General features: G+C 43.7%; 1 protein-coding gene across 3 annotated transcripts in view; it reads right to left on the bottom strand.

The window, feature by feature from the left end:
• Positions 1-15,857, bottom strand: part of ITPR2 (inositol 1,4,5-trisphosphate receptor type 2) — a 243,137-nt gene extending 227,280 nt beyond the window's left edge. For 2 of the 3 annotated variants that reach the window (XM_063395502.1, XM_063395503.1), the window contains exon 1: positions 15,664-15,851. In XM_063395502.1, coding sequence (XP_063251572.1) covers positions 15,664-15,755 — 92 coding nt within the window. In that variant the 5' untranslated portion in view covers positions 15,756-15,851. Of the gene's footprint in view, positions 1-15,663 lie in introns of all 3 variants that reach the window. The other variant, XM_063395504.1, reaches the window with a different exon arrangement.
• Between the last annotated feature and the right edge of the window lie 548 nt (positions 15,858-16,405).

The following is a 16,405-nucleotide window of genomic DNA, read 5'->3' as shown; positions in this document are numbered from 1 at the left end:
TTAACACTTCCGTTTAAAAGGACATTGAGACGCTTCAGCCTGAGTGGCAGAAGGTCTGGCCTCCCGCTAAAACAGACACATTCTTCCCAAGCTTCCTCCCTGACTGGAAATCCCAGCTACCAGCCTTGCCCCAAGCACCTCTTTGGAGCAGAATTCTCCACTATTTTCTGATTTGATAGATGGAAATAAAACAGCATACCTGACACTCCTTTGAGTTACAAGATCCATATATCACAACATTCAAAAAAAGAACTAAGCTGACCCAAACGCAGGCAAGGGCAAAAGTAAACATTAATCTGGGTCATTCATTTCACATTAGTACCTTTCAGAGCCTGAGGGTCTCTAAGCAACAGTCAACCCCGTTAGCACAAATCATCTACTAAATTGCTTAAGTATATGAGCTCATATTGCTTAGAGAGGGCTGAGAAACACTCACATAAACTGTTTTGATGGGAGCAGTAATGTGAAGCCACTGATAAAAAACAGCTTGCAGAGTAAGTGTATATCCACAGCCTTGGTGGTTTGAAGAACGTCTCACCAAGGCAAAAGACACAACCATGGCTGATACCATGGTTTACTCACATATAAATTCTTCCATCAATACAGTGCCCTAAATAAGACATCAGAAGTTAACTGCTCTCTTGTGATCCATTAAGATAGAAACAGATACTGGTTAAACCTAAATATTATCATATTTCTTAGAAAAATTGAAGCAGAGACAAGTATTTATTCCACTGCATGTATATGCTGCTTCCTACTCTGGTTACTTAAAAGGACTACAAATTATTCCTGTACCTCACAATGTGCTGTTCATCTGGCTGGACTGCAGCTTTGTGTCAGCAATTATGTGAGTTGGAAGTGAGCTCAAGCCTTTGTTCTTTCTTTTTTCTAACCTTTAATCTGAAAAAGTTTTAGAACATGTTTTTGTTTATTTTTACCTTTCAAGTTTAATTTTTGTCATAGGAAAAGAGCACCAAAAATAACTATTTGTTTGTGTTTAAAGATCTGTGTTTACACAACAGAAAAGCTTGTCTCTAACTTGTCATCCTGAAATTTGAAAAAAGTATCACAGCACTTCACTCACCAAAGTTCTGCTAAGTTCCTGCCAACTAACTTTGAAGTGATCCTGTCATAGCTGTAGAGCAGACTTTCAATGGCATTTAAATCAGATACTCTGCTGACTTACTCTGGCAACACAGGGCCCAGAAAACAACTGACCAGCAAGTGCTCAGTTCTCTACCTGCAAGGGATGGCACAAATATCCACTTTCCCTCCTCTCCACACACTGTAGTCAAGGTGGAAGAAGTAAAATGAGACTTCACAGCATCCCCTGTAATTCCCTCTAGGCAAGACCCATTTGAAAGCATCTCCTGCCACATTAGGGCTAATATGAATCAAAAATCCAGACATACAGATTTTCATCTGGACACCCAGCTGCCAGTTTAAGGTGGGAATAGCATCCTCCAAAGAGAAAGTTCCTCATTCCCAGAGTAGGACCAAACCATGTGGAAAGAGCCACCAATATTTACAATGCACAAGAAAATCCTCCTCCCTCTCCTCTTCAACTAGATTAAATAACCCACACCTCATTGCATTCACAATAGTTCAGTCCCATTTTATATGGAAAAGGACTGAAAACTCGCAGAAGGTATTTAAGGTATTTAAGGTATTTAACATACCATACATATCCATATTTCTTCTGGCTGCAAAAGTCAGGGAGAAAAAACCTGCACCAGTTTATTAACAGAAATGAGTGCCCTCAACAATCTATAGAAAAAAAACACTCAGATTTGATCCCTCAAGCTACAAGTACATAAAAACAACAAAAACCCAGCCAAAACACAGAATTCCAAAGCTCATTCAATGGGTAACATCATCCACCAACACAGATACCCACAGCCAAGGTGCAGAGACCACTCTGACAGCATTTGAAGATACCTGAAGACATTTCATCACTCAGGCAAACCTGTGAATACAATATCTTTGCTATCCTCAGAGGACTGAAGTGATTGAAAAGAAGAGCTGACAAGATATTTTCAGTCCTTTCAGGCTAAAGGGATAAAATTCCTTTAATTCTTCTATGACCTCTGCTAAACTGAAATAATAGATGAAAAGCAGCTACTGAAAAAAAAAATGCTTTCTTTCACCTCAGCTTGTTGGAAATCTTTATTCTTGATCTGGACATGAACTTGGTCTTCTCAGTCTATGTACTTGTCACTACAAGGGTAGACTATTTTAAGAGATATTTCAGCCACATAGGAAAAGGTGGCACAAAGGGCAATTGGGACTGAATTCTCCATGATTCATTACGTGTCACTCACATCCAGTCAATCCCTGGACTTCATAGGCTCTCCTGTAAAATTCCAACTAAGAGATTTCCATGTTACCAAACAGGCTGGAACAAGTTTTCCAGCCTAGTGTTTGGTCCTCTACACAGTCCACATCACCCCCAAAGTTGTTCATAATGTAGAGATTTGCTTTATATTGAAACAAAATAACTTCTGGAGTATAATTCATATTCTCATCCACTCCTGTTTTAAATTCCTCAAAAGCAATGAGACACAGTGCCCTCATTTCCTTCAATCTATATAATAAGAATTGAAGGTAGAAGTCCATAATGATCCTTTCTACCCACACCCATCAGCCTGTGGGCACACTGAGGTACGGTGTCTTTTCTGGACGCCTGCAGTTGCAAAGACTTAGCAAAATACTTGGAATTCCTAATTCTCCTTTGATCCACAGATGATTTACTCTTGTTTACACATCTACAAGAGTCATTCAGTCAAGTTTCTCCTATTTGCAGTGCCCTTTGGTGCCTGCCTTCACAAGCACCGGGTGATTTTGTGAAATAAATCACGACTGTGTCAGTGGGCAGTCATAACTACCAACCCTCTGGCAGAAAAAAAAACCCTCAGCTCCTCAGCCACACGCTCCAGTGATGCCTTCGTAAGACACTGTTGAGCTGGGCTCTCTCTTTTATCTGTCTTGCCAACGTCACATTTCCTGCACCATTTTCCACTTTGTGCTTACATGCCACCAAGTCATACAATTTTCAAATCAGCCATGACTCTTCCAGCACCCCCAGTTTCAGCAGTTTCAAAGCCACGATACAATTTCTGAATGAATGTAACCGCCTGTGTACAACCTCATTTCTAAATTCCAAACCTGCCTGATGAGATCAGAAAATCTTGATCTTGCCACTTTGGGGGAATGCTATGCTTTCAATATGATTGCAAGAGTCCAAATGGTCTCCTGTGAAAGCTTTTGGCTGGTCTGAAATCTGTTCCAGGAGCAATACATTCATCAGGTGAATGATTCAGGAGGCTTTGCACTTTATTCAGAAGGTTTTGCAAGTTATGAGAAGGAAAGAAAAAGCAATGCCTTTTTCAGCACTCATTCCTTGAAATAGTTCCTTGATCTTCTGCCTAAGACAATATCTGCAAAGAGTTCATTTGGGTGAGGCATCAAAGTGACCCTGTTGCTCCCAGATCAGGGTGAGCACCCTCAAAAGTACAGCCCTATTAATTCCTACAGCGAAATGTGTCACCTGCTCTCAGGATGCCTCAGCATAACACTGACCACTTACTCCTTCCTCAGATAAATTAAAAGGAAAACATTTGAAATGTTAAGCACCAAGAGGAGTTCTCCCCAAAGAGCTCAAAAATTTCTGTCCTACTTTGCCACCTTCTAAGCTGCCCCTTGCCTTCTCACCCCTGCGCTTCCACAGCTGAGTAACTGCTCTGCAAGGTCATTTCTAAAGTCAAGATTCTGCTGAGGCTCGAACACAAAGCTGTCCAAAGCTCTCCTCACCTATATTTTGTGGAAAAGTAGATCAGAACCACAGCAAATACATTTTAGACCAATTCAGTGACCCCATCCTGCTGTTTGAAAGTGGCTTTATTTGCTGCTCATTTCCCTTTTTCCCTAACAGTTTTTAATTGCTGCCCATAAAAGGTTTCACTTTTTCCTGCAAATCATCACCCGAAGTGTCACTAGGAAACCTCTTTGCTTTGACTCCTACTGATGCACACAGCTTTTTTTCCAGATGGCATTTTTATTATTGCTTAAATTCTACCCCCAAGGCTTCCAGTTCTTCTATTAGAAATCAAATCAATTCTCTTTCATCTCTTTCCTTTTCTGTGATTGCTTCTTGCGCCATGGATCCAAATGAATACCAGTCACAAATTCGGAAGTTGGATCCATCCCACGATACCAGATTACTCTTAGTCTGAAGCAATTATGTCAGTTCTGGAGACTTAAGGGCTGTTTCTGCCATAAAGAAAATTCTGAAATGGTGTCAGGTAATTTTTTTTCATCAGTCATTTCGGAATAGTTTTATATAATCATAGAATCATTTAGGTTGGAAAATACCGCTAAGATCATTGAGTCCAATGAGTCTGAGGACTAGTGAATTCTTGTTTTCCTGAACCCAGGCCATATCAAACAGCAGGAATTTCTTTGATAGCAGTTTTCAGAGAGGAGTGCTCAGCGGCACACTCATTTTATTGCTCTTGCAAAAAATAGCAGATTTTCTGGTCTATGACTGATGTTTTTCTCCTGTGTTCCCTGCACTCCTTCAGGCGTGTTTTTCTCTTGTGTTCTCTGCACTCATTTAGACCTGTACACCTTACTCTGATGATGCTGAATTTCTTTCTAAGAAGTTTCTTGGGTAACACAGCCCAGTTTTTATGCAGCTTTACCAAGTGTAAGTGCTTTGGATGGTGACTTCTATTGCTCCAGTTATCAGGTTGCAGGAAAGGAAGCAGAATTTTCTCCCTCACCTCCATTACAAATGAAGAACATTAATTATACTCATCAGTCAGTAAGGTTCCCCCCAATGGGTGAGCGTAACAATAATGCCAGCAAATGTAAGACTATCTTCAGCACACAATTTTCTCAAAATTATAAATTCTGTGTCTTTAGATGCATACTTAAAATACAACAACACAACTTTTGACACATGGGAACCTTAATGAACTAACTAGCTTTGTCACTACTGGCGTAAGCCCAGTTACTGTGAGATAAACCAACATGAAACAATTTGAACAGCTCTCCAGATCAATGCTTATGAAAGAGCACTGGCCCAGAACTCAGAGTCTTTGGTTGTATTCCACAATCTGTCAACAACCTTGTGCTAGTGGCTCCTCTGCTCATGTCCCACCCTTTAATCCACTGTTTCCCTTCAAATATACTTTAGATCCATGCTTGAAAACTCAAACCAGCACTTGTCCCACTTCCAGCTCTGCTGAAGGAAAACAGTTCCATTAAGAGCAGCCTAATCACAGGGACAGTTTAATCTGGCAGAGAAAGGAAATGGATCAGATGAAATGGAGAGTTTGACTCCACCAGCCCCGTGCACAGCCTCAAACGAGCCGTAGTAACCAAACTTTGCATACCGTGGTTTTAGTGTATCCTAGATATTACAGGGGGAGGGGGTGTGGGATATTCATTGGTCCTTGCCTTCAGTGACAGAAAAACCTGTTCAACTACAAAAGTTAATACAGACAAGACTTAATTGCCTGCCAGGTCCTGACCTTGTTTTGTTTCTGCAAGGGAAGTCACTGCTAACACAAACTGAGCAAACCTCTAACCCAGACCCTGCAGCTGGCCAGCAGCCACAGCAGTGCCCTATCTGAACAGCCAGGTGCCTGCCTCTGAGGGGTTTCTTGATCAAATCCTAATTTAGCTTTTAATACTCCTGAAGATCTAGCCAGGGTAGTAAAAACTCAGAATTTGTATCCTATTCAACAGGTTCTTTTGAAAATTTGTCTCATGACATATTTGCAGTTAAAGTCCACAAATTTGCAGGTGTAAGACTTACATCTTAAAGCACTTAGATACAGGGAATAATGTCATGAAGCTTTGCAATGATTTTGTGCCTTACTTTTTCCGAGGAAAAAATATATAATATCATAGAATGGCCTGGACTGGAAGGGTCCTTAAAAATCATCTTGTTCCAATGCCCTGCCATGGACAGGGACACCTTCCACTGTCCCAGCTTGCTCAGAGCCCCATCCAACCTGGCCTTGGACACTGCCAGGGATGGGGCAGCCACAGCTTCCCTGGGCACCCTGTGCCAGGGCCTCACCGCCCTCACAGGGAACAGTTTCTTCCTGATACCCAAATTAAACCTCCTCTCTGTCAGTGTGAAGCCATTGCCCCTTGTCCTGTCACTCCAGGCCCTTGTCAAGAGTTCATTTTTCCTGTGGCCTCCTTCAGGCTGAGCAATCCCAGTTCTCTCAGCCTTTCCTCACAGTGGAGATGTTCCAACCCTTTAATCAGCTTGGCCAGCCTGACACAAATAAATTGTTACCTCCTCACCACAAAAATAAAAAAATCATTAATTTTTCTGTATGTTATTTTGTACTTTTATGATTTAAAGGCAAGGTTATTCTTTATAAATAGAATGCTACAATGATAAGTAAGGATATCTACAGAGATACCTGAAAATCTTATTTGAAACCTGGACTTCCTGTATTTAGTAAAGTGATCAGCTTTACAGTCCTCACAGCAACACTAAAATCCAAAATACTTATACATCAGTTCAGGACTTATGAAACCTGTCTGACAGGAAAGTTTGACCTCCTAAGTTCTATCTTCAACCTGGGAAGCATTATAGAGGTTGTCCTACCTGATTTTTATTCCAGCAAGTCTGATGGAAAACCTCATTCTATCCCTTGGAAATTCCACAAAACTCTCCACTAAACCCTGACTTTTCTGTCCTCTGTAAAGAGCCAAGCTCACTGAGCCCTGTCACATTTGGAACAGGAATTTATGGACTGGCACCCTCAGAGCCAGACAGCAAAGCAAGGACAGTACATTCAGCTGAAACAGAGACCACCTTAGCAAAAACTGATAACCTAAAATAATTATCCAAAACATCAAAGAAAACTAACCACTAACCACTAACACTAACCTTTTTCACTCCACACAGTTTGTTGATTTGTTTTTGTTTTCTTTTTTTTAAAAAGGATTTTTTAAAACCCCAACTTTCTATGAAGGCTTTAAACTTTTATTCTTTGATCATAAGAATGAAACTTGCTTAGTGATGCATTTGAACATTTTTCAGCATTCACAACTGAACAAAGATCTGCTCTCAGTGTTTTCAAAAGTGATATCCAGTCTTTCCTAATACATCGGTTTTGCTTCCTCTCTTTATTTATTGTTTCTGAACAGCAAACAAATATTAGCCAGACTGAAAAGATGACTGAGAACATTTTAGCAAAGCACACGAGGGAGAAGCTGAGGATATCAAAAAGTAAGAGAGCTGTAAGAGTTGGGATTTTACAAATCAAGTCAGATATTGCAAGATTCAGGACAAAACTATCCTGCTTACATCCAACTTTGCTGCCCTCTAAAGCTGCCAAGTTAAATTTTCCACATTGCAGTGCTCAAAGTGACACAGCTACCCAAAATTTACTCTTAAGAACTGGATTACTGTCTTTTAACTGTGGGAAGCAGGTATAAAAAATCTGGGGCTTACTAAGAGTTTAAGCAGTTGTTTCCCTAATTCTGCATGCTTTCAACTGCCCCTGCAGCACTGATTAACTTGTGTGTGTCAAGTGCAGGGAATAAAAAAGCTGTTTGAAATTCAAACAAGCCTCTAAATGAAAATCAAGATAAGAAGCCCAAGCATTGAATCACAAGAAGTTTCTGTATTTTGAGTTTCAAATAAAGAGCCTCGTTTCAGGGTTTGTTTGTTGATTTTCCTTTTAAATGACATTGATTTTTATCTGTCAGAGGTCAAAGAACAAAAACTTGACTACTGTTTTAATATCATACAGAAAAGAGCTGGAGGAAGCTTAACTTGGTGTCAAATCACAGAATCACAGAGCAAGCTGAGCTGGAAGGCACCCACAGTGATAACCACCACATTTGGATATGCTCTTCCAGCCTCCTCTGCCAACTATTTTCATATAAATTTCAACCAAATACCTTCACTCTGGCAGCAGCAATGACCTAAAGGGACATTTCAAATGAATTGCCCAAACTATTGTATAAGATTACCAAGTACCACAATTCATTATATCTAACTTTTGTTGTTACAAAAGGCATCACAGGCAATCTTAAAGCTACAATTTCTTTGTGAGGAACTGACATTTTACCTCAGACATTCTCTTGGAGAAGGTGATATAAAACATTCATCAGAACAAAAACAAACAACTATTCGAGTATTTGAAATTTCACCAGCCTTAATGGAGGCCTCAAACATTTGAAATAGCAAAGTAAACAACACAATGGCTGACTTCTTCCCTTTGAAAAGAACAAAGTTTGTCAGTAGCTTTCAGAGCTATTCTCTCTCAACAGGGGCTGCAGATGTCTTGATAACTGCAGCTCCTGCTCCTCTTCAGCCCCACTTCCCTTCTAACACTTGCTCTGCTCATTTCTCATCCTAAATTCATCAACACACCACTCTTCCTCCTTTTCATCATCCAGCAAGAAAGTACTGGAAGGACAGGGGAGGCTGTTTTCCTCACATTCTTCTCTGCAGCCTATAGCCCACTCTTCAGGGTCCTCTTCCCTCTGTTACTAAGCAATAAATAAGAATTGTTTTTAAATCACATACTTTGGACAACGCTTTATTTCTACTCAACAGCAATCAAAACATGCAAACGAGTAAGAGGTAGACAGAGACTGAGGCACAGAAAGAGTCACAAAACCAACAAGAGCAACAAGACCATTCCTGACACAACCTTTTGGCTGCCACAGCCAAAACAGCCCCTCAAAACCTCACACAGTACTTAATATCAGACATGAATGAGTACACTTTAACCCTGTGTTTTTCTTGTTTAACTCTGTTTCCAAAGCCTTACCTTGCAAGAATGTAATTTCTCTGTTTGTTTCATATTTGAAGTGAACTAAAGAAGGGGCACTAAAACCAGATTTTTTTTTTCTCCAGAGACAGGGAACACAAAGCATCTGGACAACTGAAGCTCTCCTGTGACCTCCCCCAGGAAAGGAATCTGGAAATACTGGGAATTGGGATTCACCCCCCACACGGATGCAGGTCAGGTTGAGGGCTCTTGGTGCTCAGTGTCAGCAGAGAGAAGCTGCCCCTGCCAGGTAAAACTGCTGCCCCCAGCAAGGGGCAGGTATCACGACAGCCCATGAAGCCTTAGGATGAAATCTTTCCTCAACTTACACCTGCTAAACCAGGGCAGAACTCCTCAGGAGCAGAGAAAGACAAGCCCCCCATGCTGGAGAAGTGGCGCTGGACAGAGCCCTGCAGCTCAAGAAGACTCTTGGCACACATCCTCAATACTCTTGGGGTTTTTTAAAAAAAATGGGGATAACATGCTTTTTTGTTTGGTTTGGTGGTTGTTTGGGGTTTTTTGGCTAATCCTGTTCTCAGAAAGGCAATTTTACTTGAAACTTTCCACAGCAAAACATTCAGCTCCAGGCATCTACCCTGGGTCTCAAATATGAAGGTTTAGCACCATAAACAGCTGAAACCAGGATGTGTCAGGAAGTGCCTACACATCTATATAGTGGTGGAACTGCTGGTTCAAGTAATTAGATGGAATCAGATTTACAAATAACAAATGAAGATTTAAAGGAATCAGTCATCAGGGGATTATCTCCTTAGTGGAATTAAAATATGCATCTCTGATCAAGTGGAGAACAGTAAGTAAAGAGTAAAGTTTGAAATATTGCTGGTTTTCTTTTCTCCATTTTGATAGCTAGTGTATCAAAGTGATGGAGCTTCACTCTCACCCCTTTTCTGCTACAATAAGTAGCAGACCTTTAAAGCAAGCAGAAACCAGACTTTCAAGTGCAGAGGAGATGGCTTTGTGCTACTGCCCAACAAACAGGCTCAGGCTTCAGCTGAGCAGCACCGGCAGTGGAGGGGTCCAAAGACCTCGCTGTGCTGTGGAACACTTGGCTGAGCCAAGGTCCATGTGCCCCTTGGCAAACAAGCTGCCAGGCTGGGAAGTCACAGATTGACTGACTTCCTCCTCTGCAGTACTTTTAAAATACAGGGTAACTGTTTTTGCTAGTAAGAACCATACAAAGGTGGTTCAGGTCACGAAGGTCAAAAAATCTCCCCTCTCTTTCCTGACTACTCCCCACATCACCCACAGCCCAGCTCAGAACTACAGACGCTGTATGTCCTGTCTCAGTCCAAAATCCAAGTCCTCTCTTATTTCTAGTTACCACCACAGAGCTTATGGCTAAACTCACTTCCACATCAATCTATCTGTTCTTTCCTCAACCCCCTTTTTCTCTCCAATTCTGTTTGAGAATGAGCCCTTTGAACCAAGGATATTACATTTAATCATACAGCCTCATAAATCATACTGTTGTAATTAAGTCTAATGTTATGTTCCCTCACACCAAGGCTGCGCTCTGTGAACAAGTAAAACTTCTGAAACAAACCAACTTCCCCTGGGGCTCATGGCCTGCTGCATTCCCCAGGGGCTGCTTTGTGGAAAGCTTTGTCTCATTGTTTATTTAAAGATGGCACTGCTGTTTGAGTATTTGAAACAAGCATCAAAATAAGGTTGTTATAAAAGCTGGAGCTGTGCCTAATTGCTGGTGAGAGTGGATAATTACAGAGGATATGAGCTTTGATATATGGATTGAATAGCAAGGTATGTGAGATACAGAGGTGTATTTATATGCCTACATCTCCACTTACATGGCATTTATTGTAAGATCAATGAAAGTAGTTAATAATGCATCTAATAGAGCTTATTAGTTATCACAGAAAAGAAATACACTGTGCAGCTGAAAAGTGTACATCACCATATATTCAAAGCAGCTGCAGAATTCAGATCAGGGCTGCTGCATTAGAGAGACAACCAAGAGAACATATTCCTGAAAATACCAATCCTACAGAGTATTTAAAAAACCAATCAGAATTACACAATCAAAACTGTCAAATTTCAAATTTGGTTCTATCAGTCTAGAGGATAAAGTACCTAGGAAACAAAACATACAAGTACTTTTTCCCACAGAAAAGCTGAAATTCAGACTCCATTTTAGGGAGCCTCTCTTTTAGGTATTATTTGATTCTCCATGTGTCAGAATCAAATTATGATTAATTCTAGTTATGCCACTCTCACTTTCTTCAGGCTTTTTATTCTTTCCTGACTAATTACCTTTTTTCCAGCTGGCACATGAAAGAAAAAATTGCTATTAATTAAAGGACAGATACCCTGTTCCTTAACCATAGGATGAAAACACTAACTTGGTGTCCTGGAAGCATCTTCAGTCACTACATCTTTTCTCTTAGCACCATTCCTGAAGCCACCAAGGTGACATACTTTAACCTTTGTTATACTTGCAACATTTTGATTTATGCTGCTTCTTAAGCACTTCCTACTTAATCTTGTCTCTTCACAGAGTACGATTGACTCAACCACTCTGTGAAGCCCAAGTTCAATAAGACAACTAATTCACAAAAACCCAGTGAAGAAGCCTGAATAAACTTGGGATATTTTGAGTAAGAAAGTTCCAGCAAGCACTTCCACAAATAAGGAGAAGTTGCTCAAGACAAATCAACATTACATGCAAGGAAATGAGTCCAAAATATTTTACAATTTTTTTTTGCTGCTAATTAGAAGCAAATCTCAGCACCCCTCGTCATCCAGGGCCATCTATCAGGGAGCAGGCAGGTCCTGCCGCATGCTCCATTAATTGTGTCCCAGGAGATCTCTCACTGCACATTTATGGAGGTGAGACAGGCATGCAGCTCCCCATGGTGACGAACAGGCCCATCATCAAACTTTCCTACAGCTGATCCTGGCCATTGGCATTACTTACTTTTTTTTTTTTCCACCTCTCCAGGCAAGAATATTTTCTTGCCCCCATTGTACTGATAGGTGATTAATGCAGTTTTAATTGCCACCATGCATCACTGAGAGCATTCACAGCCAAAATACTGGGAAAGGTGGTCTCAACACCAGCCTAGGACAATGTGAGATCACTGGATTCATTGTCTGGCCCTGCCACACATCTCCTGCGGAACATAAGGCCTCCAACTGGGCAGAAGCCAAAACACATCACAAGCTAAAGAAACAAGGGAAAGCCCTACTGGATGAGCACAGTTCAATAATCCAGTATCAAACCTACCTTGCAATGACAGAATGCTACCAATAGATGTAAATTGCTTTTCCCAAACATTTCCTCGACTGTCAGCTCATACATCCAAAAGCATTCTCATTTTGTAAAAGGAAGGAGGGCAGGTGAGGAAACCCAGAGAGCCTTGAGATTGGAAAAGCCAGACTACACATCATCATCACCCCAAAGCAGCATCCAAACCCAGAAGAAACCCAAAGTCAAGCAGAAAAAAAGAGCAGGGAATTTCTTGGGCTCTCAGTACCTCAAAAATCCAAAGGTCTGCAGTAGCCAACAGAGAATGCTGAGGCCTGAAACCCTCTCCTTTACCATGATCCAGAGGTGCCCCTCTCCTTGTGGGATCCACAGCCTGGAACATTCTCCTGGAGACAGATGGTTACACCTCATCTTCCAAAACTGCTCTCTTTTAATATATAGAGCAAGAATTGGAGCAGCCGTGCCCAACTTCTGTGTTCCCATCCCAGCGTACAGCACTAACCCCAGATGCAGAAGAGAGGTTCAGCTTCCTCTTCTGACTAAGAGGGATCAAAGCTGAAAGCAGAGCCTTCATGCTCACATCCAGCAGCTGTCATAGCACTGAAACCATTCAGAGACAAGGAGGGCGAGGGCAAGGACACAGGCTTCTTCCAGCTCCAAGAAGTATTCCAAGCCTTTGGGACCCACTTACAGAATATAGTTCCAGCAATTCTCAAACCCCCTTTGTAGAAGGAGGTGTGGAAAGGCACTCCTGCCCTCACCTAGCACCTCTCAGCATGCTCACCTGGACACAGATCCTCTGTCTCCTAAAAAGAGATGCTTTATACCTCCCAAACTACAGCAGAGCAAGATTTCCACACTCAGGTTACAGTAGATATTAACCTGGCCCAACACATGATCAGCTACATCTTCCTCTCAGCTTTTAGTTTTCTGGGAACACTGAGCATGTGAAAATTCCTGCAGTGGCAAGTGAGGAAAAAATACTCCAAAATTCAAGAAACATCCTATGCTTTGAAATCTCCCTCAAAACTCATGTTCATGAGTTGGATCAACCCTTCAAGGAGTGATGTCCACTGATGTGACAGACTTACCCTGTTTGGAGAGGTGCTGTGCACTTTTTTACCTTATTTATAGAATGGCCTTGCTCGCACTTTGATTAAGAAACAATTAGCCTTTGACAGCTTAATATAAACAGGACTTGCTCTCTGCTGAACAGAGCCCTGAGCTGGATTTCAAGTTTTTGAAACAGCATGGGACTCCCCAGTGGACTCAGCAGTGTAAGAGAGGTGCTGGCACCTTTCCGAACAGCACCCTGAGCAATCCCAGCAAGAGTAATCAAACAAGGATTCACATCAGCCAAAGGAAGCAAGTGATCATTTCCAATCCTACCCCACTCCTCACCATCTAAAGGCACCTTTGGAAGGTGAGGCCTGCTCTTTCCAGAGATTTGCAGAGAACCTGCAGGAATGCAGAAGGTGCAGGAGTTCAGCAACAGTTGCACACCAAAAGTGCAGCTGGCCAAGCTTTTTTCCTGAACATAGGAGTTTTTTCTGGCTCCTGTGTTGCTGCAGCCATTCCAAAGCAATTGCAATAGCTGGCACAGATAATGTCGCCTGGCATCACAATTTTAAATTTCAGTCCAAGCTCCTGTACTACCAGCAGAGGGGCCAGCATTCCCATTGAGTAGCCATGGGAGTTTTCCACTGGTGACTTCAACCTTCCCGGAGCTCCTCCACTCCAACCTCCTGGTTCTGCCTTTACCGTGCCAGGGAGCAGGGCACAAAAAAGCTGTGCTGAAAAGCCAACATCAGCATTCTTGAACTCCTATCTCATCCCAGGTAGTTTTCTTGTGCTGGGTTTTCTGGCTAAAAGAGAGCCTGGATAGAAAATGTTGGCTCGAGCTCACTTGTCTCTTCTAGTGAAGAGCTCCCATGTGCCCTAGGCAAGCCTGGATCTTGGCTGCTCCTCTATAAAACTAGGAGTAAATGTCCTGCCTGAACTCCGAGGGATCGGGGGAGGATCAGCAGTGCGAACCCTGTGACAGGCGATGCCAACTCGTATTTAAGTGAGAGTTGTACAAGCACCAGTCCCAGCTGAAACATCCATGACACGAGCAGGTGTTCTCAGAAAGGAGGAACACAATGAAAAGCAAAAGCACGGCACACTCAGCTTCCTCCGGATAACAGAACCCAGCGATGAGACAAAACAACACCACCAACCAACAACAGACCATGCCAGCAAAAAGGAAGTGCTGGGGAGAACACGAATAAGAAACAATATCCAGCAATTAACAGCTGCAGAAAGCAAAATTTTTCAGACAGAATTTAAAGTTGTAGGAGTCAGCAAAACAAAAGATGTGAGACAACATGGGGAGTCATGGAGAGACAAGGCGCCAAATTAACAGATAGATGAACACACCATGGATAAACACTTGTCAACAGATCAAAAGAGTGAACAGCAAGGATTGGATGCAATAATAAGATTTAAAAATATATAAAAGACCTTGAACACTAGCTCTTTTCCAGTAACAACAGCACACCAAGTTAAGCTAGACATTCATTGTTTGTATTTTCACACCAACAGTCCCCCAGTCGCAGGGATCTCAGAACACAGGGAGCCTAACACAAACACAGGAGCGATCCCCAGGGACACATTAACTTGCCTTAGCAAGTTTCACTGCTACTCCGAGGGTACCACTAACGTTTAAGCAGACATTTACTAGAGTTTGACCTGCCTTGCCAACCACGTCACTTACAGCCATGCAGCACAGGAGCTCTTTCCAGTGGCAAAGGTTTCAGGACATGCCACAAAGTCACTGAAGCTCCTGCAGCTCTCCTACAAACATCAGAGCAACCTCGGGACAGGTCACTGCAACCGAAATACAGGATGGTTTTTAAAAATGTATCAACGCAAAGAAATATGTTGGTGCATCTCTGTCACTCTGGGCTGAGGCTTTCCCTCCTGGATTCCAAAAGGGGAATTTAAAGCAGTCACGGTCAATGAAAACTTGAAACGAGCAGCGGCTCAGTGAAGTAACCACAGCTAAAATACATCTTTTTCACCTCGCAAAGAGAAAGAGCTCACAGGAAAAGCATCCCCATGAAGCTAAACATCTGATTATAAAGCTCTCATCACTGACAATCAGATTGTGCTGGACACAAACCTGAAATAAAGGGATGCACATTCAACGAGCTGGATACGACGATGAGCAAGAAAGCAAAGGTTTTGCCTTTTACATTTTTGTCAAAAATTCTCGGACGGGCAATTAAACTTAATTAATTAATCAATTAAAAGGTCAGCTATACGTGAAGACCGTAGGAAGGCGTTTGGGCAAGGCAGAGAGCGGGCTCTGGTGCTGCGCTCGGGGCCGGCGCGGGGGCGCAGCCCCGGCAGGAGCCCAGCGGGGATCCCGGCACCGCCGCCGGCACCGCGGCCGCCCGGGCCCGGCTCGGGAACTTCTCTCATCCCCCGCCGCTCCCCATCACTTCCTACTTTCCCCGCTCCGCCGAGCAGCGCTGCCGCCCCTTCCTGTGCCGCTGCCGCCGGCGCTGCCCGCGGGCCGGCTCCGCGCAGCGCGCCCGGCTCCGCCGCCCGGCCCGCACTCACCCCAGCGTGCTGATGAACCCATTGACGGAGCCCTCCGCGTACAGGGACACGATGTCCCCGATGTACAGAAAGCTGGACATTTTCTCAGACATTCTGGTTCATTTTCCAGCTGGGTTCCGCGCTCCTCCCCTTCGAGGTTGAAAAAAAAATAAAATTAAAATAAAACCAAAGCAAATGACAGCGATCCGTGGGGAGGCCGGGGGCTGGGGCGGGCGGGCGGGGGGCTGAGCGCGGCCCCTGAGGCGCCGTGAGGGCTGACAGGAGCGCGAGCGCGGTGCGCGACTCGGCACGGCCCGGCCCCCGCCCGCCCCCCGCGCTCCGCCCTCGCCCCGCCCCGGGCAGGGAACCGAGCCCCGGGCAGGCAGCCCGGCCCTCCGCCGGCCGGGAGAGGGGCTGCCGAGACCCCCGGTCAGTGATTACCTGCGAGCGGCTGCCCGGGGCTGGAACCCTTGGGGGCAGCGGCTGAGGGGTGCAGAGCCGAAGCCGAGGGGCGTGAGGGGACGGCGACCCCTCCCCACAGCCGCCCGCTCCGCTGAGGGAGTGTGCCTGGCGTGGTCGCCAGAAGTGTCACCCTCTATTTTATGGCTTGCAAACTTCAGGAACCACAACTCCTTTCGTTAGTGTTTTAGTAAAAAAGCAGACCGTGCCGCAGTGCTGTGCAAGAGTTCACCGAATCCCAGGTTGGGTCAGGCTGAAGGGGCCACAGCGGGTCAGCTGCTGCCACCTCCCTGCTCCAACAGGG

This window comes from Prinia subflava, chromosome 4, assembly GCF_021018805.1.
Source record: "Prinia subflava isolate CZ2003 ecotype Zambia chromosome 4, Cam_Psub_1.2, whole genome shotgun sequence".
NCBI lineage: Eukaryota > Metazoa > Chordata > Aves > Passeriformes > Cisticolidae > Prinia > Prinia subflava.
Note: the sequence above shows the minus strand (reverse complement) of the source record. Positions and strands in the feature narration are given on the sequence as shown.